The 24,126-nt window shown below is 42.3% G+C and overlaps 1 protein-coding gene across 3 annotated transcripts in view; it reads left to right on the forward strand.

Moving 5' to 3' along the window:
* Window positions 1-24,126, forward strand: part of PTPRG (protein tyrosine phosphatase receptor type G) — a 391,196-nt gene that overhangs the window by 284,198 nt on the left and 82,872 nt on the right. For 2 of the 3 annotated variants that reach the window (XM_066195198.1, XM_066195199.1), the window contains exons 7-8: window positions 10,148-10,305; window positions 14,471-14,663. In XM_066195198.1, coding sequence (XP_066051295.1) covers window positions 10,148-10,305; window positions 14,471-14,663 — 351 coding nt within the window. The remainder of the gene's footprint in view (window positions 1-10,147; window positions 10,306-14,470; window positions 14,664-24,126) is intronic. The other variant, XM_066195200.1, reaches the window with a different exon arrangement.

Below are 24,126 nucleotides of genomic sequence, written 5' to 3' on the forward strand. Positions count from 1 at the left end.
CTGAGCTGAAAAACTGGTGTGGTTTTCCACAAAAATAGAAGTTATTACCTCGCTGCCTCTGGATAACAAAACAGGCCAGCAAAAGCAAAGCTGGGATGCGTTAGGCTGCAAGGTTTTTTTCGGTGTCTGTAATCTGACACTGCAGCTAAGCTGCCATTTAGCTGGACTGCGATCTCTTTTTAGTTTTTCTCTTTACCTGCTTTCTATTCCAAGACTCCCAGCTGCCTGCAAGCACACATTTGGTGTGTTTTAGCCACCTCATCAGGTTTTTCTGCTCCCTGTCTTGCTCCTCACAGACAAAACAGCCACTCATGGATAATCACACCAGTGTCTCCTAAGAGGATTATTCCGTTCCCAAAATTAATTGTTTGGGTAGGATGTGACTGGTCCCGAGGCTGTGATTCCCTGACCACATAATGACCACTCCATCTCCCTGCTGTCTTACCCACAGCAAAATCTGGGTGGATAAAAGGCGTTTATTTTTGTTTTACACACAATGCACAGAAGTCTGCTAGTGTTTCAAGTAAAGGAAATCGCTTGATATATTTCAATAGCTTGTTTCCTTTTCAAAACATTAAGGAAGAAAAAGAGGAAAATCATGCTTTCCTTCCTGTTTCAAAGGCCCTGATTAAAGGCCTTTTCTAAGGCTCTTTTGGTGGTTAGAGTAAAGGAATTTCCTCCTGCAACGCAGTTGTTGAAAGAGATCATTCTCTTTAACTTAAATATTGATAGAACACTTCAGTGAAGAATTCTCATATCATATCTCTCTTTTAATGTTATTGTATAGAATAATAGTAAAGATGTGAGGGGTTTATTCCAGATTCTCCCATTTCTTTTTTCTTGGTGCGATTTACTCATATCTTGCATGAGCACAGTTTTATGAATTTATCTGAAAAGCTTCTTCCTGCCTTCCATTTGTCTGCATTCAACTGGGACCCTAAGGCAACATGGACTTTTTGGCTTCAATACAGTGGAAAACTCTTGTGGCTTTTGAATGGAGTGGTTGGATCAAGCGAGAATCCAACAAAAGAAGGCAAAATTGAAACCTTAAGTTTCTTTGCATTTTATAACATTTGCATTACTATGTTGGTTTTAGGTGGTTGTCACAATACAGAGGCACATACATATAAGGTAAAAATTAAGAATACATACAAACGTTGAGGTTTTCTTGTCCCTCTCCCTCCATCTGGCAGAGCACTCATTGAGTTTTCGGCATGGGAATGGCACACCCACACAAACCCTCATCATCCTCATTTGGTCATTTACTAGAAGGCCTGGTCCTGTATGGGGACTCCACTCTGCACCACACTGTACAGGGCTCCCACACTGGCCTGTCCCCATAGTGGTGACAGATCTGGTAACACTCAGGTGGATGGAGAGATGGTACTTGTGAATGATGAGCTGGGGCTTTCAAATTTTTTTTTTTTTTTGTATGCTTTTTTTTTTTTTTTTCTGTGAAGTTCTTGTATTCTGATATTGCCCTTCCAGGGGTATGCAAACATTTCCAAAGTCAGAAGTACTTTCTGTAGAAGCGAAAGCAATTTTTGCTTGATATTTCATCAGGGATTTGAATTACTTACTAATTTGATGGAACATAAATAATTGTGCCCTTCACAGTGTCACCAGCTTAGTAACAATGATAGAGAAACATACACATAAAAATCAATACAGGCTTAGTTGCTACTTAGTTGATTTTGTTTCCTCATCTCCAGGCATGATTTTGTAGAATCTTAATGGCCACATTAAACTTAATTTTACATGAGCAACCATATAAAGTTTCTTAGCTGGAGGGGAAGCCATGGTGTACCAAACTTCCAAGTGATGTCTGGATCTATGATAACGCTTTGGGGTTTGTCCCATGTTCTTCCTGCTGAACAGGATGTTCCCACACCTCTCCCCTGCTCCTGCCTCTACCCTCAAAGAGCAGCACAAGAGCGCTGAGGAGGCTCTTACAGGAGCTGTCAAATGCTTGATGCTGATTTTAAAATTGCTTTTGGTTTTGTGCCCTGCCAAGGATTTGTCACACCTCCTGCCAGCCAGGTGCCTGCTCTTTTCACTCCTGCTTCCCCTGCCCCAGGGCACGTGGGGAGCGTGTCTGCCACGGAGCCCAGCCAGGACTGACAGCTGGGAGTGGGCAGCCCTCCCTGGAGAAGGGATGGGGTACAGGCAGGTGGGATTTGGATTTTCTGGCACTGACTTGCCAGCGTTGTTCAGCTCTGATTGCTGGGGGTCTTTTTTAGCTCCTCTACAAATGCTCTTCTCATCATGAAAGCTGGTGGGAAGGGTCAGCAATTCTGGTCCTGGCGGAACAGATGATGCCTGTTGTTCATTGAAGTTGGATCATAGGTAAAAAGGTCATTGGTGCCTGGCTGTGATTGCACCACACCTGGGGCAGTCCTGGTGCTGCACTCTTCGGCCTGTTTTGCTGCCGATGTGCTCAGCTGGGTGCCCTGCCCTGAGCGCCTCTCTGCTCCGCATCCTTCGTGATGCTGAGGATCTCAGGGCAGGAAGGAACTGCTCTTGTGCAAGGGCTGAGGAGGGTGGTGAGACCTCAGAGGGAACGATTGTGCCCTTGTGGGAGTAGGAGACTGTGAAATACCAGGTTATGTGTTACACAGTTGATTTGCATTAAAATAGCTATGAAAGCTTTGCCTGCCACACATTCCAGCAAGGTCTCAGAGGAGCACCTGGCAGGATGGAGCTATTGCACAGAAACATTGCTTTTCCCACCTTTGCTGTCTTTGGTTTGCCCTTTTTGGTACCGGTTTGTATGTAAGCCTCTGAGAGAAGCCTTTCCCTTGTTTTTACCAGCTGTGTGGAAAGCATTAAAATGAGCCTTCTTCTCTGATGTCAGTCCTGGGGCAGCACCCAGTGCTGGAGGCTGTGTGACATTCACCTTTTCCCAGCCTGGCACGGATGCTCTGCACAGGACCACAGTCCTATTTTATTGTGCAGGCAAAGCGTTGTCAGAGGGGACAGCAGCCCACACTACCCCTGGAAAAGATTTCAGGGTGATGGAAACCATGTTTTTGTCCCTCTGTCCTATTCTCTGTGGCTGTCATCAAGAATCTACACTGATCAGCAGAAAATTATTAGAGCACAAATAAATTACCACAGCAGAAAAAGCTCAATGTCACAAAAATGGGGCTCTTATTCCCTTCCTTGTCAAAAGAGAGCTCTGAAAATCAAAGTGCTACCAGATCAAAAGCTAAGGTACAAAGTGAATCAATGGCATCTGTTGCTTGTTTGTGAACATGAGGTGGGGTGAGGGGAGGAAAGGAACCTTTGTTTGTTTAAAAGGGAGGTTGGAAAAAAGTCTTAAAAAGCTGTAATTGGAACCCAGCATGGAGCCGAGTGTTGTCTTGGATCTCCCTTGAGATGGGCCAGAAGTGGTCAGGCAAGTGACTTACTAAAATTTCTGGTCTTGCTGGGGAAGAACTTACCAAAATACAGTGGAAACAACTGTTTTAATAATGAAAAAGGATAGAGAATAAATATGTTGCACATCTCTCCAGTTGTCCTAGGTGAAAAATCAGTGAATAACCTGTTAAAATAAATCAGCACTAAAAAAGAAGCAATCTAGACGGTGTTAGTTACCTGTGGATCTATCACACCAGAAGGCATAATAACAAGAAAACACCATTAGCACCATGACACGTTTTTTCTTTTGTTTTGAACTTCAACCATAACACCGCCTGACAAGCTGTTTGCATTCTACACTAAATATCAGTGGGGTTATAGAGAAGGGTGGGGGAGAGGGGTGAAGGTGAGATGTGATACCCTGGGACCTCATCTTTGACAGTAAAACTTTGAAGAAAGCAGCAGCTCAATTTGGAACAAGGAAGGGCCATCAAAGGGAGAGCAGCACCATACATTAAGCTGAGAAGGAAACGTGGAGGAGCATTTTTTTTTCCTCAGGGATGAGCTGGATATATTCTTTTGTTTTCTGCTCTGTTCTTGTGTTCACAGTCAGAGTAGCTCTGTGAAAAGGGCCAGGACACGATTGCTGTGGAGCAAAGGGGAGGAGGAGGGAAGTGGGAAATGAAGATGAGAGCAGAGGTGATAAGTTCACACCTTTATATAGGGCAGCTCTGTGCATAGCTGCAGGGGTCTGCATCATTTAAAGGAATAAAGGGTGGAAGTGTTGGAAATCTCTGGTCCTTCACCTGTCTGCTCTGCAGAAAGCAGTGCTGGTCACGGCTGAGTAAAGACCAGCAAGCTGACAGAGAATTAATAGATTGTACAGAAGAACTAATTCAAACTTACAAAAAAGATTGCACTCACAAAAGTTAAGAATTAAAGCTGATGCTGAATGTGAACAAGTCACCTGCAGGGAGTAGGAGCTGGGTACTATGCTGGGGGGTTTTGGGGATGTTCGCTGTGAAATGAGGGGTAGAGAAGTCTGAGAACATGTGGTTTTGCTCTGGCTCTGCTGGATCAGGTGTGAACAATCCATGCTCCTCTGGGCACTTCTGCTTCACTTCAGCATCTGCCAGGGTCCAGCTTTTTCCAGGGATCCTCCTCTCCTCTGAACTTTGTCATAGTTTCTTTTTCCTCCTGTTGCTGGTGCTTATTCTGTATTTCTTAATTTCCTTGCCTGTCCAGCCTCATGTGGCTCTGCCTCAGCTTAGGTTTTGTTAAACCTGGAGAAGTCTCATCCCAGTCTAGAATGCCAACAGCTGCTCTGCTTTAGCACTGCTTAAGCATGAAAGGTTCAGAATAACATTTTCCTTCTTTAAAGAGTTAAGACCTCTTCTCTGCAGCTAAACCTTTTCCTCCTAAGCTGTTTTAAGAATGGGAGTGAGAAAAATTAAGCCTGAGACCAACATATGGCATGGAAATGGGGTTTTTGTGAATAAGAGACTTGTCTTTTTTATTCCTTCCTCCTAGCTTTTTGTACCTCTCACCGGTTGTCTCAGATTAAATTAGTCTGCAGGACTGTGTTATTATCTCACTCCCCTCCTCCCTGCCATGCTGTGCTTTCTATGTCCTTACAGCTCCTTACATTGCTCAGCAGAGGCTCTTAAAAAAAAAAAAAAAAGAAAACCTAAATAACAGTGAGAAAAATAATTGCACAATAAATGACAAGAATTACCCTGAGTACAGAGGACTCAAATACTGCTCTTCCTGCAGGATTTACACAGCAAGCACTCATCTGATGATCCTTTCACTTAAAGTAATATATAACATTTGTAATCTCATCTTTAAAATCACCCCCATGAGTCTGGTCCTTGGCTGTGCTTTGCTGCCTGCTTTATCTGGGAAGTTCTGGCTCAGTGGGTGTGCAACATGATGTCTTTTTGATTATTTTTGTGTGTTTGCTTTTTAAAAGTTTGAATGCAGAAGCTTTAGAATGTCTTGGCTCATTGTGAAAATGAAATTGGCAATAACATTGTTTAACCAATTTGGGAGACTTTCAAAGCTCTTCATATTGGTATTGCGGACTTCAGTTATTCAAAGTGTAGCTGGGTACCTATCAGGCACTGCACATACGTTAATTATGGAGATAAGCTCATTTTAAGATATTGTTTTCAATGCAGCCAAGTTCCTGTTTTCTTACAGAAAACCATGATGAAAGTCCCAAAGCATTCCATGAGTTATAAATGGACTTGGCATATAGTTATTTTCTTGTGATGTCCAATCCAAGCTCCTGTTAGATTTAAAACAGTTTTGATCACAGATAGTTGTGTGCTGTTTACCTGCATATCTCAAGAAGCCTCTTGCTCTTGAGTGATTTGGTTAAAATTCAGGTTTATCTTTATCCAGTGTTTTACAGACTGTATTTTAGCAAGTCAGGCCTTCAAGGCAAAATGTTCAACTGATGACTCTTTCAATAAAATATTTGTTGGCACCAGCTTGTGAAAAGTGCAGTAGTTGGTGGAGATCCACTGCTGTTATCTGGTTCAACATCTGAATTTTTCCCCTGCTCAGTAAACTATTGTGCACAATTTAGTATTAGTTTAGACTTAGTGGTGATGACTTTACAAAGAGTGTAATTAGGTCAGGCTTTTAAAGCATGTCTGCAGTTGCTCTGCCTTTGGGTCAGGTTGTACAGAAAATGGCCCTTTGTCCCATGCAAAATGCTGGGGAGATTTCTCAGCCCAAACAAAGGATATGCAGGGTGTGACTTTTCACGTTTGTGTTGTGAGAGACAGACCAAGAGGCAGATGTGAATGTTGTATCAGAAGGTCAAATCTGTTACCAGCTGGCTCAGTTAATTGTTTTTTGTGAATGTAAGAGTTGAAATACAATATTTTCCTTTCATACAGTGGAACACTTAGTATTTTAAATGCCACATTCATTGTCTTAATGGTCAACAATGAATCTGTGGTTCTTGCTATTTTTACCTTTGAGGTATTAGAGTGAACATGTTTTCGCGAGCCTTGGTGCTGTAAACAAAGGATTGCTGTCTGTTACCTGTGCATAAACTGCTTTAGTGGGGCAATGTTTTGGATCCTGCTCTTTGCTGCATCACCCGGGAGCACTCTTGGCAGCAGCAGGTTATTGTTCTTTCCCAGGGGAATGCTCTGTATTCCGAGGGCCTGTCTTCAGGGGCAGGATCTCTGGGGCTCTGCTTTCCTGGTGGTTTATATTTCTATTTGGGTGTTCAGGTGCTGAGATGAGAGGAGGACAAGGAGCAGCAGAAGAGAGCATTGCAGGGCTCTGGTTTATGTGTGTGAGTGAGTAGGTGGCTCATGGGTCAGTTTTGCAGCATTGATTGCAGTGATTCACGGGTGTTTGCAGGTGAAGACATTTGCTTTGCTGTCTTTTATTGGTTTTGTCTGCCAGTTATTTCCTAGTACCTGTCAGCAAACACTGTCTCATCAATCATGTAGTTTCCAGCCTTTACCACTTTCTTCCTCCTAGAAACTCCTCTCTCCACTCAGTCCATTCCCAGCCTCCTGGACACAGTTCATGCCCATCCCAGGCACTGTAAATGGGAAACAGGAGCTGGCAATAAAAGATAGAGAAGAAAGATTTGTTATTATTTCCCACCTTGTTCTTTTTCATTTAGTATGAACTATATATAGGAGCACATGTGTGTGTATATATATATATGTACATATAAAAATATTTCTACTATAATCAGTGAATGCTCTTGCTTAGCCTGGAAATCATTCTCTTACGGTTTTACCAACAACAATAACTGACTTAACGTTGAAATATTTAAAGTGATATGACTTCAAAATGCCATTTTCAAAACTGTCTCAAGCTCTTAGGAACTTTAATTTCATGGCATTTACTGTTTCAATATGCTCTTGAAGGATACAGCAGGCAGGCACTGGAGTTTCAAAGTCCCTTTTTCTTTAAGCTTCATGTGAAGATCTTTGCTACTCCGATTTCTAAAACTCTGCACCATGCATCTTGATGGCAAACGATACAAAAGAATGATATGTTTTCAAAAGTGTTACATTATTAAAGCATAATCAATTGATTATCATCTATTTTAGTAGTCATTTTAATCCAATTATATGTATTTTTTCATTTTAATCTTTGGCTTCATTAACGAAAACTTAGAGCGTTGCTTGTAGCCATGAAAAATTAGATCGAGTACACCCTGCCCTACTTAAACTGTGTATTAGCAAAGCTACTTTTTCCTTGAGAAATACTCTTTTGCACAGCTGACTATGACTTCCCAAGTGCTTAGGAAAAAACCCTCCCTAATTGATAACCAAAAATTAATCACAGTCGGATATTTCCAGTTTGCATTCAAATAAGGTATTTCTCTGTCTAAATAAGCTTCCTTTACTTGATTATTCATATTGTAGTTCAAAATGTTTAAAAATGAAAGACAGAGTTGGATGATATGTAGACTACTTAATACAGTGTGTATTTAATATAAAAGTTATGCATTATTCATTTTTGCAATTTGAATAACTTTGAATTTAGCATCCCTGTTCTTCATCTTTTCCTTTGATGAACAATTAATTATTAAAATATAATATTGTCAGCATATGGCACAGAAATCCTTGAAAGTGTAAAATGAGCTTCCTTCTCCTGCCATCCTTTGAAAAAGGGATACCATATTTATGGTTTTGCAGAGCCTTTATCCAGCATCTTAAGTGATTCCATCATTGTAACTAAAAGGTTACAAAAGTTAGAAATAGTTAAATTTTTAATTTTAACTGCAACATTTTTTCTTAAATTTGAGAGGAAAGCACTTTTCAAAACGTGCCTCTGCCTCCCAGCTCTTTCATGTGTAGTCACTGGCTGTTGATGCAGGGGATGTTGGTGTATTCAAACACTCTTTGGGATTCATGGTGGCCTACTGTGTGCTGAATGCTGATATAGAGAGACAGCTCTGAAAGAGGAATCCAGTGTCAAGGTTTGTGTACTGCATCTGGAAATCAAGTCCTGTGACTGAGTTTCTGGTTTTTGTAACCAAGTTTTTCTGCATAAAAATGAGCCAATCAAATTAAATACGACCTTTTGCTGTGATTATGACTTCTTGATTAGAATCTCTTTGAACTTTGGCCAATCACATATATTTTAGTATTTATTATTTAAGCACACTTTTTATCACAGGTATGCTATGATGAGGAAAAACTGTGGATTATTATTTGTTTATTTCCCTTTTGGAGATGCAGATGTGGTCAAAATCTACTTGGATTAGAAGGAAAAGAATTGTTCACCAAGAGGTTGCAGTATTGCCTTGACTTTAATAGAAGTGCTCATATTTTGTAATGCCAAAAGCAATGAAAACATCACAGACCCGTTGATTTTGTGCAGAAAATAGAAGATACCTGAAGTGTACGTATCATTGGCATCGTGCAGCAGCAGCGGAGTTAAAAAAATCCCCTGATTATCAGACTGCTGCTAAGAGGTTTAGGCAACTCCTGATTTGATCAAGACTTCCAGAAGACTGTGGGATGCTGTGGAAGTGAATTCTGCAGGCTTCATCCTATTTGGAAGACATGTGTGTCAATCACCAGCCCACCTGCTTCTCCCTTTTGTTGGGGTGGGGAGGGGGTGGCAGTGGGTTTGCTCAGCAGCTCTGGTGAGGCAGAAAAATGAGTTCCCTCTGCCCGAGTGTGGACTCCTGTTTGAGGCATGCAGGATATTGAAAGTAAGGGATAGAGATGTTCGGGAGAGCCCCGCGTGTCAGCCTGCCCGAGGCAGTGAGCACCTTTGCACAGGCTGAGAGGGCACTTCAGCCTCTGAGTCAACATGAATTGCAGAGGATAAATGCTCAGGGATGGCAGGGAAATTGCCTTGCCTGCAGCTGTTCCCTCCTTTTGTTTATTTATTTTTCTTCATGGTGTTAAAAATTACCAGCTTGTCACTGTTACTTGTGGGTGAATGCTTTCAGGGCTTAGGTCTGCACTTCAGGCTGTCTAAGGAGATCGTCAGAGAAAAAAAGGTTTGTCCCCAGACTGTTAGACCCTGGGAAGGACTTTCTTGGATTTGGGAGAGGGGCCAGCAGTTTTACCTGTGAAACCTATTTGTGCTGCGGTGCTGGCTGTGTCCGGCAGCACCTTTGCAGTGCCAGCATGGGTGGGTGCAGGCCTGAGCGAGCACTGCTTGGATGTTCTTTGAGCACCACGCTGAGCTTCAGCAGTGTCCTGTGTCCCTGCTCCTCAGCCCAGCTGCCTGGCAGCTCCCAGAGAAGTTTGACTGAGCAGCATGTCTCTGCCTTCTTCATCTCAGCAATCCACTGAGGGTTTGACTCTGCTCCTGCATCCCTTTCCATCCCTGGCAGAGGTGGGACAGATACGCTGCCCGACGTTCTTTGGTCAGGCAGCAGCAAACAGGACCACTGGGCCTGGCTGTGTCCCACTGGGTTCTGCCTTGCTGCCATCAAGCTGGAGAGCCGTGTACTGAGTGCTGGAACCATTGACTTCATGTACAGAGTGCCGAACATTGACTATTTCTATTCTGACAAAAACCAGGGAGTAGCAAGTGCATTTTACACCTGCATACATTCGCATTAGGAGGGCGTGTGTTTGGGATGGGGCTGACTAGCATTTTGGCTGCTCTTTTAAGAAACCACGCATCAGCTCTAACAGAGGGTTTCCATTTTTCATTACATATATGATAAAATATGTTGTTGCCATTACACCTTGTTAGGCTGCCTAGCAATGTGATGTCTGTTTTAAAGACACATGAAAAAAAAAAGTGTAATCCTGCTTGTCAATCTTCCCCGCAGAGAAGGAGACCTTTCTGGATCCCTTTGTGCTGAGGGAACTTCTGCCAACGTCGCTGGGGAGCTACTACCGCTACACAGGTTCCCTGACTACTCCTCCCTGCAGCGAGATCGTGGAGTGGATCGTTTTTCGGAAGCCTGTGCCCATTTCTTACCATCAGGTGTGTTTGTTTGGTCAGTGAAGCCCATCTCTTAACTTGCCCTCCTTAAGACAGGGTTTTCAAAACCCGCTGGTTTAATTTGGAGAACACAAATGTTTCTGTTGACAAAAAAGGAAGTGTCGGTGATTTTTTTTTTTTTTTTAATTCTCTTAAGTAATATTGTTTCTGAACAGGAGCCATCAGTCTTGAGAAGACAGTACAGCATGAAACCCGGTTTCCTTTCAGTGATTTATTTCGTATTGTTTTTGTTAAGATTAAATTAAGCTGTGGTGTAAATAGTTACATAGAGTTCCCTTTCATTCTTTTTAATTGAAACTTTCTTTTCAAAGTAAAGTGAGTGATTTCAGTTCTGCTCAGATTTAGTAATTTGAACTAATTACATTAGAAAAGACATCTTTCCATTAATTCTCCATGCTTAACCGTTTTTATAATACAGTGAAGCTGCCATTATGTGCTCAGCGAGCTGGTGCACAAATCTTTAAAATTAGCACATAACAGCTTTTAATGCAAATAGACACAATGTCTGGAGTTTGAAGAATTATCCTGATAAAGCAATGTCTAGATGAAGTCAAATGTTTGCCAGTTCAGTGTATTTTAACATTGTAAGACTGTGGTCTTTAGAAAGCCAACCTGCCGGACTTAGTCTTGCCTCTTATTCATCTGTCATAGGCCACTGAAAACAAACTTTTTACATTACTAATTCTGTGAAGTGCACGTGAACAGTTCACTGGGTGATCCTGACTGACAGATGTTGTGCTCAGAGGTTTCAGAAGTACGGAAAAGGATGCCACAATAATATAACTTGCCATACCCCTGCTCCAGGCTTTTTTCCTGTTTTCTAGATCTCATTGCTTCCCCCATAGATTCTTTCATCTTTTTTTGACAGTCTGTGATCAAAGTCAGTTGCAGTGCTTCAGCTGAGGCCCCCCAGAGGCTGAGGGTCACGTCGGGACTCATGTCTCCAGCCACCCATCCTGGGGTTATTTTGGCTGTTTCACAGAAGTGTGACGGTACTGGCTGTGTTCAGCTCCTGGTCAGCAGGAACCCTTTCGCTGGAGGCTTTCCCTGGAGCTCTCTGTCAGTGCTGAGCACATTGTGCCCCCAGGCAGCCCCCGGTTCTGGCTGGAGCCTGGGACTTTGCACATGGGCCCGTTTGAATCAGACCCCTTGTTTTTTTCAGGCTATTTCTCTGATTGTCGAGATCATTTCGAATTCTGTCCTTGCCTGCAGGATACTTGCAATCCCTTGTAGCTTTGCACTACATCAATAAGTTTACTGTTTATTATTTGGTGGCTGCAAGGCCTGGCCCATGCTCAGTTTTATACCCTGTGTGCACACCAGGTGGGTCACGACTTCTTTTTTCATTTTTAACAAATGCAAATAAAATGGTAAATATCAATTTCAGCTGTCAGTAGAAAGGTACTTTATCCTGGCATAGCTTCTTTCCTGTGCTGTACAGAAGTAACTGTTCCAAAACAAGCCTTTAAAATTTGGCATTGTGCTGCTCTGTGCATGTGTGTGTGGTTGAAGGGCTGGGAATTCTGTGTGTAGACAGACTTTCATTGATACTACAACACATGTGGAATAAATAATAGTATTCCCCCCTCCCTGGTGGCTCTAGATGTGTGTGTTTCAAGAGCCTGCCACCCTGCCACTGCTATGATTATTATTTGTTCCTCTAACAGAAACAGTGTAACATAATCCATTGCCATAGTTTAACCTTCTTTATCACAAACCCCATGAAGCAGCCTGTAATCCCAGGGGATGACAGTGATATTGTTTAAGCTTTGTTGCTGTTTCAATTAAATCCTTGCTTTTGTGCAAAATACCTTGCACAAAAGGACAGTAGTGAAGTGGTCCATTTGTGGAGGCTTCTCTATTTTATTTGCAGTCCTCCATCATCATCATCTTCCCTGATAATTAGACAACAAACCAGGACAAGCTGTGTCACCCTGCGGATGCATTGTAAAGCTAAGTGCATTCAATGACCCAAAGCATGGCATTATCTCTCAGAATGCATACCTCAGAGTAGCTCATTGTGCTTGTAACAGTTTCAGTATTTTTAATTGCCATTTGTATAGCCAGCCCTTAGAAAACTACACATCAGGCTTTAATGGTTTGTAATTGCATGACTCAGAGTTTTAGATCAGGTTTCACTGTATCTACAATTGTCTTACAAGAGCTTTTAATTTCTTCTTCTGAACAGGAGCTCTTGTACTCCTTGAAGAGCATGAATGTAGCTCCTTGACTGCAGATCTTAGAATATTATTTTTTTCTGGCAGCTGTAGATAAATTAATTTCTCATTTGTCGTAGATAATATTTTTATAGTGAACGTGAGGTTGAAATGGCTTATATATACTTCAACACATGAAAAGTGGAAGGTTAAAAATCATGTTTGAATTGGCAGTTGTTAAAATGCAATTATACCTCCCCAAGGTAGCATGGCAGAAGAAAATATTTTAAAAGTTCTCTCTGAAAGTTTAAAAATTCAATTAATGTCACAGATGTCTAAGCCTAGAGACTTGACTTCAGAGAAGGAGTTACTACTCAAGTTCTTGCGTTTTTATAAAGTCACCCTAAGCCCTGTTAGCTGGCTTCATCCAAACTGCTTCCAGTGCGTGAGTGCAAAAGGTACGTCAATAAGCACAAGAGTTTTGATCTGTGCTTTTATACAAGGGTGTAGCAGGATCATCTGCTGTGGGGTCTTTTTTTTAAGACAAAAGCGTAAGTCGGTCCTTTTGCCTCTTTTTAATCCATCCTCTTGTGCTTTTGAGAGGGTCCTGGTAATAATTAGGAAATGGTTTTTATAATTTTTCAAGGTGTTTCTTTGAAAGAAACAGAAACAGAACAGTGTTGAGAACCTGGGAATAAGGCATTCGTATAAGATGCAGGAAAAAAAGTACAATTCAAATCCCAGCATCCACACCTGCAAGCCTGGAAGCAGCACCTAACCTCTGGAAGTGCCACCTGAGCTCCCTGCCTGCAGTGAGAACTGGTCAGTGGTGGTCACCCCTCCCTGCTCATCCCCTGCTCAGGTTACTGGTTTGAAGGGAAATTAAATAATGGTAGTGGGTGCCTCAAGAGTCTGTGGAGGATGCTTAACTGCCCTGTTACACACTTCTTTGATTATATTTATCAGCTTTATCAATTGAGGCTGCCATGATGATTCTTCCAATTTTAAGGTTTGGGGCTCACATGCTTCTCCAGAGCTTTTAGAGCAGACACACTTAATGGAAAGTGTGTAAGTTCCCGTGACCTGTCGTTAAGCTATGAATGTTACTCAAGTCCCTTTTCGAAGTTCTGGGCCAGATGTTTGGGCTCCCAAAATCCATACTATCAATATGTGCAACTGATGTGATGCAAACAATATCAGGACTGATTTCTTCTCTGCTCTGTCTTGGTCAGTCTTTCCAGCAGCAACATAATTAATTCTAGTTTTTGTCCTGAATGATAACAAGGTAACAGTAAATGCTGTACCTACCTTAATAGCTGGGAGAAAAACATTAGCTGAAAATATTTTCACCTTACCTTGCTAGAATTTTTTTTTTCTAAGAAACACTAAGATACGAAGTAACAGAAAAGTTTTCCAATTACAGTTCTTTCTTACAGGTTAATACGTTTTCTTATAAATAGCTCACATCTGAATCCAACAGAAGAAATGTATTCCCAGAGGAGTATATGCTAGCTGTGCCTAAAAGTGCTGCACGAGCTGTCTGTGAAGCTTAGCCTGGCAGCTAAACTTCGTAAGGTATTCAGAGATAAGGAAGTATTGCCTTATCCAGGAGAATGTTCTTGGTGTGGAATGACCTGGAAGCAGTTTTTGACGCGATACTGTGAAACAAAACGCTGCCAGCGGTGAGGAGGGATTGGCAAGGCTGTGTCACACACCAAAGGGATCTTAAGGGCAAATGTTTCTTTGCCAATGACAGATGTCCACAGGTTCTAGAAGGCCTTCTCCCATGTTGGGCAGGATAAGCCCTGTGCCGAGATAAGGTGGTTGGCAATAATTTCAGTGGGCAGTCTGACTTCCCCTGTGGTTTTATCAGTCTTGGCATCAACATTTTACTTCCTTCCATTTTGCTGTCTTATCAGCCACCCGGATTTCACCACATTGTTTTTCTAATTAATGTCCCTTCTCTCCCCTGCCATGATGGCTGCGATCAGCTGGAGGCATTTTACTCCATCTTCACCACTGAGCAGCAGGACCACGTCAAGTCTGTGGAGTACCTGAGGAATAACTTCCGACCACTGCAAAGCCTGAACAACAGGAAGGTATCCAAGTCTGCTGTGAAGGATGCTTGGAACCAAGATATGACAGACATCTTGGAAAATCCACTCGGCACAGAAGCTTCCAAAGGTAGATTATACTGGAGAATTTTACACTTGACTAATAGGAGATTTTTTTCCTGTCTACTTTGTCATCAAATGGTGTCAAGAACAGCTGTGAGCTATCAAAGAAATAATGCAGGTTGTGCAGGCATTCCTTGTTGGTAAGTGTCAATAAATTAACTAGTTCTGCTTATGCTGAAAATACCTGTAGAACTCACTGTCACAAGATGCCATGACAATATAGCCCTAGAATATGTGGGTCTCAAAGCCACAAAATATGAATCTCAAACTGGCAGTGTCCCTGTTTCAGCCAACTGGCTGTAGGGCTGTGGAGATGCCAGACAAAAAGGGAAAACCGAAGTGCTAAGGTCAGAGGTAAAAATTCATCCCCATTAGCACTGAGGCATTGGGTGTTTGAATGGAAATAGAATATCCACATGTGGTTATGGGTTTCATTTCTCCAGTAACAAGACTTCTGAAGAACTGTCGACCTTTTAATTCAACGTTTGTATCAGTCTGTTGGTAATGGTGACAGGAGGAAAATAATCTCTTCCTTTTAGGCAGGTGATTTTCTAATGTCTTGCTGAAGTGTTTCATGTGCCTTTTTGTAGAGCAGCTGGCACTTGCTTCTGTCAGACACCGGATAATGAGCTGGAGGGAGGGGGGTGGAGGGAGGTTCCTGTTGCACGGGCACAGGCAGCCCTGGCTAGAGGAGCACTTCAGAAATTCTGAGAGAAATGTGTTCAGGATAAAATAAGACTAGAAATAAATATCATTTACTACTTTTATTTGCCTTTATTTTATTGACTGGTATTATTTATAGGTAGAAGAAATCACATGTACTTTCCAGTCTTCAGTCTTGCAAAGTGCTTGGTGCTTAACCAGTAGAGGTAAAGAAGAGAGGGGCAGTTTGCCAGAAGGAAACAGCTAAGCAGATTTACAAGCTTCCCTTTTTTACCTGGCATTTTCACCTGGCCAGGCACAGAAACTGCAGATTTTAGAGGATGTGAATCATGAAAACAGCTGCGTTCAGCAACCTCACCTTCCCAAGAGAGTGCTGGGAGAGTGTATTTCTCAGGGCTCATTATTCTCTGAGCGTGCTTATTTATATATATATAATATACACGTACACAAACCTCATGTACAAGGCAGCCTTGGGACAGAGAATTTACATCAGAAGTGAGAAGGAGATCTTGGGAATGAAGAAACCTGCTACGCTCGGATGCTCTGGCCCATAGTTTTCAATCAGTGTTGTAACAGCAACATGTGTCAGTAATTTCTTCAGTTATATCCTCTGTACATATTATTTACCCAGAACAGCGATGAAAGTTAATGATTTACATAATGTTAAAAGTGACAAAACTGACTAGTTTTTATTTTGAGTGCAGCCAAGATACCTCTGATATAACATTCAAGGAGATTTAACTGCTTTGGCCACACGCCTGCATATTCCTCACCTTGCTGGATTGTTTTTAAGATTATAAAGAATCTTGGGTTGATTTTCACCACCACAGTAAATAACTGAAACCCACAATTTTGTCAGAGCATTGCAAACACTAAGGTCTGTAGTTAATGGGCAGATCTTGAATTTGGAACTGTTGAGACCAAAAGGAGCACCTTGAATATCCAGAAAGATTCACCATAACTTTGATCTTTAAGAACCAAACACACGTGGCTTAGTTATCATGAGGTGAGCCATTCTTCAGGAGCAAGGGACCAGCACAACCTTTAGTCCATATTTATGTGGTTTGATTCTTGGGGACTGGTTTTCTGAGCAGGTTCTCTATGGGTCCTCTGCCATCATGTTTAGGTACCATAATTCTCTGTGTTTGTGCCTGCTTGGGAATTTGAATTTGTGACGAGAGAGACCCTCAGCTGGGGGACATGCATTTCCCATGGTCTGACAACATTCAGCGTGCCATCTAATGGCACGGATGAGGCTGGACTTGGTGATTTCTTCCTCCTCTCAACTTTTGCTCTAGGAGGCTAATGGCTGGGCAGCTGGTAGTTTTGTACCAGCTCTTTTAGCTTGTCACTTTCTGGGTTGTGTGCACACCAGGGGACACTGAAAATAGGTGCATTTTTTTCATGAACTTAAGATAAATAGGTTGGCACAGTGTTGCTAACACAAAATGGATTGTAGTATATCCTCCAAAGGTTACAGGGATGAGATATAGCTGTCCCAGAAATATAACAACATGAATGTTTCTGGCCCCTTTTTTGACAAAGGTGAACAGTGATGATGTGCCTGGTCCACTGCACATTCTGAACTACTGACATATAAATGAAATGAGTTGAAGTCATAATACTTGAGCGAAAGCAAAACCTGTTGTTTATTCAGCTAGTAAATATAGAACCACTTTATACAGTGTCATTCATGCCCAAGTACTGAGGAACCGAGTGCATGGAGTGCTTTCCAGCCAGCCAGTCTTGCATACAACTATAGAAGAGTGTAAGGTTAGCATGACAAATTTCTTTTATGCAGATTCTTCTGCATACCTCCTGGTTGCACCTCAATGCTTTCCACATTGCATTAGGCAATGTGACCAATGGCTGTCACATGTTGACTCTTGTCTGCCCTCCCTGTTCCTGATCTGTGTGTTGTAGAAAAAGGCATGGTCACGAAAATGTGTCTTTTACTTGCTGCAAGGTGATATGGTTTGTGATGGTCTTCAGCTCTGCAGGGTAAGTTCGGGTATGTTTGTCGGTGTGAATCTTTGCAATTTGTTTCCTCTGTCACACTCTATTAAGTCTGTGGGCAGTATTGCTAATCTGGAAAACAGTGTAGCATTCATTATGTAAGCCTTTCTTATTTTGGAGGAAAATGTGCCCAGAACAATTTGCATAATGTTCAGAATAATTTTCAGAATTCCCTGGTGAGTAGGGAATTTCAGATCAACACAAAGCAGTGGTCCATTGGCAAATGTGCCATCCTGAACAGTTCGGGACCAAAGAGGAATGTCTTTTCTCAAAGCTATCTCAGGACACAGAACTGTGACCAGTAGCATAACCTGCAGATACACTGGAGGAAAACTTTCTCACTCTATACCAATCCTCTGAGTATTTCCTTAGCAAAGCCCCAAAAGTGGTGGCATTTGATAAACAAAATGTCTTCTGGGAAAGGCTGTGAAAACTCCAGATTTTGTTTTGTGTTAGTGTTTAACAAGAAGAGTTTTCCTTTATTCCATTATCTCATTGCTTCCTCCTATTGGCAAAAGCTGATTTAAAACAGTTCTCTCAAGGACTGCTTGGATGCCTGGAATAAAAGCGTATGCATAAGACCTTTGCTGAATCAGAGCCCATGAGCTGAGCTTAATTTTTAAGTTGACCCTGGAGCTATTTCAAAAAACCACACAGATGATGTTTAAAGATCTTATTTCTGAAATACACCATCCAGGTTAAATACTGTTCAGCTATGTAATTGTAGCAACTGGTGGGTTGATAATAAACCTTCGTACAGTGATACTTTTTAAGATGAAACTCAGAGATCCAAGCTGTAAAGTGGATCATACTGTTAAATCAGGCAGATCATCATTTAACAAGAGGGCTCACCCATGTTGCAATACTAATTTATGACTAGTTTTGAAAAGGTAGAGGTTCTCTAGAATGTACAGACATTCTAAGCCAAGAATGCATTTGAAAAGCATTAGTCAGATACTGTAATTATCAGTGACTGTGGCAGTGTCTGACTTCTTGGACAAGACAATCTCTGTTAAAATTCCCTCCTTTCTTCTCTGGCCTGTCCTCTGTGGCTCAGGACTGTGTTGCTCTGTCGCATCATATATTGTGCTCCTGCAGCTCCTGGGCTGCTTTCAAGCAGCTCTGGTAGAGGGATTGGTAACTATTTATTGCTTTAATAGTGTACATTGCTCTTCTGGGCCAAACAGAATTCTTACATGAAAGTCCATCCAGTTCAAGGATCTGGGTCTGCAGGGGACCCTTACTACTTTCACATGTTGTCCCATCAAGCAGAGCTGTATTTACAAAACATTACCTGCTTTAGTAAAGGTGTAGGCATGGAGACTCAGGAGGAAAAGGCGTTTCATTTCCTTGTTTCAGAAGGTACCCCATGTGCAACAATACTTGCCCATTTTATTTTGCTGCTGATTACATCAAATGTTGTTTCTTTATGGTTTTTTTTAACACTCAGAAAAACCCTTTAACCTTTCTATCTCATTAAATGTGCTGCATGCCTTACAACACTTAAACAAGCATCCCATGTGAGGGGCTCTTGACATCAGAGTTTTCTTTCACAGATGCCTGATTGCTTTCCCAAAGGTGTCTGATTACTCTTTGCTGGAGTCTCAAATGATGCTGTTTCCCATCAGTGGGATTTCGCCTCAGAGTACCATCTGTAATTATGATCCTGCACTAAGTTAAATAATGAGCAGTCATAAATTCACTCCAGTAAAACTTAGCTTTGGACTCTAAAATAGCAGCTGGGACATTTCTCTAGTACTGTACAGGTGATCGTTTTCCTTACTGGTTTTTGTTATGTAGTGGTAATTCACAGTTTGGAAGTCCTTTTGACTTAATGCCACTAAAACATGGATAGAAGATACTTGGATTTTCCTCCCTGCATGTCTTGTGCCGGAGGCATGGCTAAAGCCAGTGGCCTGCAGCCAAAGGTACTGCTCTGCTCAAGCAAAGCAGTTTAGTTCTTTACCATTTCATGGCTCCTGATGTCAGAAATGACACTACAGCCTTCTGTAAAGGGGTTGCCTTTCTGCACAGCATTGGAGTGCACCTCCCATGCAGCAGCGTCCAAAGGTCCAGAGTTTCAGTGCACTGATATCAACACTTCGAGGCAGATAGTCTAGAGCATTGGCAGCAGTGTTTCTGAATGAGAACAAGTTATTTGTCTCATTTATAGCCTCTGTTATTACTCCCAATAATTTGGTTTTGCTTTCTAAACGCCCATGTTTTATGAAAACTGCCTCAAAACAGCTTCGTAGTCTCTTCATGCCCTCAGGTTTTCTCTAGGAGTCCAGAAGGAGTCTCAGGCAGAGAAGTTCTACTCTTGCAGAATGTCATTTTTATGTTTTAGTCAAACTTAAATTAGTAAAAATTCTCCATAGTAATATGTAACATAACCAAAACAACAACAAAGTGAAGGTAAATTTAAAATGATTCATTATTGAAAACTTAACTCAGTATGGCTAAAGCAAAATTTAGCTATTTATTTTCTTTAAATATCTCAGGGGGGATGGAAATAAATAAGAACCCTTTTAAGTTAATTTATAGTATGTTTATCATTAGCATTGATTCTTTTTGTCCTTTGGAAGAACCTTGGAAGATTTCTTCTTGGATTAACAACTCCTTCCTCATTTCCTTGGACAACTGGGCTTTTCCTATTGGCCTTTTGATTTCATTTTCTTATGGAAGTTACCATTTCCCAATTCTATTCCCCTTTAATCAGGTCAGCACCCTACTAGGTGTGGTGCCAATGAATTCATGTCTCATCATTAGGACTTCTGTTGGTGTAGCAGCCTGGTTTGGAGCAAAAGGTCACATTTGAGAGTGGTGACTCTGTCCTGCTCGTTGCTTGCCCTGCATCTTTGCACTACAGAGCTGCCTGTCTGCCACTGCCTTTGTGTTCCAAGTGAAGATATTCACCTGCAGCTGCAGGAGTCTCTTTTTGAGCCTCAAGTGGCTGCTGAATGCACATTTTAGGCAGAAATCAGTGTGTTCCCTCTGTATATTCCGTCCCTTCCACCTCAGCCCTGTCTTGCTCTGCAGTGCTGGCTGGGTCCTTGTGTGTGCAGTTGTCTTGTAGAGTGTCCTGCAAAAGCAGGAAAGGACAGGCTTCTGCCTTCCAGAGGGTTTCAGCTCAGGTGGAACACAAAGCTTTTCATTAATAAAACTGACCCATTTTAAGGGGGAATCAGATGCAAAAAGATGTGGTACTTACACCTGACACAGACCTCATGCTTCCCTTCCAGTGTCTCTGTTCTGTGGGGTTCTGTTTTACACCTGTGGTAACTTCTGTGCGGTTGTAATGTGAGGAGTGCATGTGTCTGGGCCTGGATGTAGCAAACAACTTATCAATGGGTTTTTTAATAAGCACTAAGTCACTGCTTACACTTCTTCAGAGATTATAAAGGGTCCAAACCAACAGAGCAAGAGGAATTCAGTGTGAAAGCGTAGGTGTGGTTTGGGTTCACAGCTGCCACTAAAGCTGGAAGAGCTGAGCCTGATGATTTATTCCATTTACACCTGGAGGGAATTCCTTTCTGCACTGCCTACCTGCTGGCCCAGCTGTTCAGCCTACAGAAGTACTAATTTTAGTTTGAACCGTGAGTGCCTGCAGCTCATCCTTTGTGTTGGAAAAAGCCTCCAGAAACTACGAAAGGAAAGCTGCTTTCCTAATCTGATTTTGGGCATCCCACAGGCATGTATTGGGAGTTCTACCAGCCCTATTGGCCTACTCTTCCTATGCTCCCCAGGCCAAACAGCCGTCACCAAAACATTGGAAAGGTCAGCTCAGCTAACATAGCAAATATCTGTCCTTCTGGCAGGAAATCCTTCTTCCTCCCCATTTATACCATTTGTGATCACTGAATGTGATCACACATACGGCACAAACACACTGTGTAAATAAGGGCACAGGTGTACATTTGAAACACAAGTCACCCTCGGTGTGCACACATGGGTGTGTGCAATACAAACACAAAACTTGCAGGGCAGGTCCTTGTCAGACATCGGTTTAGCCCAGCATGGCATCTGATGGTGCAAGGCTGACCTGCACTGCTGAGGACTCAGACCACTGCTGCAGAAAGAGTATTTGTGAATTATGTGAAATACTTAGGTGCAAACACACAGTCCATGCCTTTCAGTAAAACAGGATCTGTGATGCCATGGAAATTTAGGTGCTACAAAGCCATGCAGGTATTAATCCAAATGTTGGTTGTGTGTACACTTTGGGAAATAGGTCAGCAACAGAGGGGCAAACCCCAGCTTGTCCAGACATCCTCTGTCAGAGGGACCCATGTGCCCATTTGCTGCTGAGGTTATTTCACAGGGCTCATAAAACAAGTGTGGGGTCTGTCCCTTACACCTCAAGAAACAACCCTGTCTGTTTGAAGCACAGTGGAAGGTAAGAGCAGGGAAGATAAATAGTCTGTCTCCTAGCTACATTCTGCCTGTGGATTGAAGTAGATCAACACAAATATTTGTGTGTACAGCATGCTCCGGAGCCTGCCAATGCCTGCTGGCAAAGTGCAGGCAAAGGTAAAGGAAAAATGTGTGCTACTCTTTAAAGCAATTATCCTTATGTATTAATAATGTCATTTATAAGCGCTCTGAGAAGTCAACAATGTACACTAAAGCAAAGCCAAAAAATTGCAAACATTAGTAAAAGAAGGGGGAAAATGTTATAAGTATGCCTCTTAGCACTTTCTGATATATTAAAGCCTGTGTTGTCTCTGCATATGATCTTTGTAGTTTATTTGTTATCCTTTGGGAGCACAGCCCTTGCTGAACTCTGGGATTGAATCTGACAGCCCAAAGCATGCTCTTGTTTATTATGGATCAGAGTCTCTTCCTGAGCACCTCCACTGAGTCACACCAGTTCAGTATAGCTGAATCTGCCCCTGTATCACTTCCCTTACTGAAAGCAAGTGTGAGTTTTCTCATTGCAGCATAACCCATATTTTTGCATTTCAGGGTTTGTTTGAAGTTTTGAGGATCTAATAATGAGAAGGAATATATGTGTGTGTGTGTGTATAGGTATGGATGTAGTTGAAGGTCTTTTTCTTCCCTTTTCTGTTGGTGGCATTGCTTTTGTCTTGTCTGCAGTCGGGTTCCTGGGGGTGACAGGTCTGAATGAAGTTGGCTCAGTGTTTTGGCAAAAGCACAGGCACTGATCACAGCTTTCAGGAGCTCTGAAATCATCTGGATTGCCTGTGGCCGAGTTGGGTGTCATTACAGCAGCAAGTGGTGCATCTGTCCTGCAGGACTGGCCCTTCCAGCTCCTTCCCAGGGCTGGGGCAGAGGGGAAGGAAACACCCCAAGAACTTGGCCACCAGTTTCTTTGCCCCTATGACAAAGAAAGACATGAAACCCCCATACTGACCTCTCAGCTTCTCTTCTACTGAGCACGGGGAAAGAAATGCCCCAGCTACCTTCCTTTGTGCTCCTGCTTTCTATGGGAGAGACACTGTTCCCTGCCACTCATCCTGTTGAATGAATCATCCTGCATATCCAGACTAGTAAGAAAAAGAAGTGAGGCCTCTCTCACCTTACAGCCAGGAGCTGCCTCCCAGAGCAAGACAAGACCCTTGTCCTTGTCTATTGATTACCACTGAGCAGCTCTGAGCCAGTAACATACTGTGGGCACATCCTGATGCTGATGTTTCCCCTTCCATATACAAATTGCCTTAGAAGATCTCTGCCCATGTCACCGCGAGGGATTCGAGATCTGTCACGTTGCTTTTCTATGCTGAAAATTGTCGGGGCTTCAGCACACAACGTGTATCCCACGGCACCAAGGAGAGGAACAGCAGTTTTGCATTGCTGAGACATTCAGCAGGAGGTAGAGAGTGGGATTTTTCAAAGGAGGGCATAGCACAGCTAGAAATAACTGCCTTTAAAGTGGTGACATTTTTATGCATGGACAAGCTAACTTAGAACATTTTTAGAGGATTTTATAAATCCCGCTGAGCCCAGTACAACTAGATTCATCATATGAAGACCTGTTTTACAGGGAGAAAGTATACAAGCCATAACTGAATATACAGTTCTTGCACTCTCACAAAGTTTCCCTAAATAGGTCTTTTCATAACCATAGGTAGCATATGCAAAAAGCATGATGAAACCCAGAAAGTCTGGCTGGCGTTGCCTTTTTGTCATTGAAAGAGAAATACAAAGAAACAATTTAAAGGAAAAAATATTAATCTTGAAAAGCTGCAATATTCTCTTACATGCAATTTCTGCATTCATGGGTGTGTCTTAATATCAGCAATAAATTTTTGCAAAGCAACAAGCCCCTTTTTTTGTCTTTTAGCTCGCTGAAATGGAGCTGCCAGGAGCTTTTGGACTAAGCTTTATCAGGCTTTCGGTTAGGAAAGCCTCGTGGAGGTTACGTAGCCAAATACAACATACAAATCAAATTAAGGGAGAGATGAATACAGAGTTGTTAAATTAATTTTGTTTGTTCCAGCCCACTGGAATGTTTTTAACATGAAGAAAATAATTCTCTGCTGTATGGCTGGCCTGCCCAGTGCTTATGACTGTATCAGCATGCTACATTCGTCTGCCAGTGGCAAACAGGTTTTGTCCAGGCTTGAGTGAGCCCTGAAAGATGAGGCTGGCCAAGATGCTGGATTCCCCCTGCCTTCCCCCGTGGGCTGATCTGCAGGGAGAAGCCTGGATCAAGCTGCTGGCCAGCCCCACACATGGCCAGCAGCTGGGAGAGCCACTGAGGCTGCCTGAGTTGGGTCAGAGGGGCATCCTCCAGATGCACCTGCACAATGCTTCTGCCTCTGCAGGAC

The sequence above is a fragment of the Chamaea fasciata genome, unplaced genomic scaffold (assembly GCF_029207755.1).
Source record: "Chamaea fasciata isolate MVZ Bird 193981 ecotype frontalis unplaced genomic scaffold, bChaFas1.0.hap1 SCAF_13, whole genome shotgun sequence".
Classification (NCBI taxonomy): Eukaryota; Metazoa; Chordata; class Aves; order Passeriformes; family Sylviidae; genus Chamaea; species Chamaea fasciata.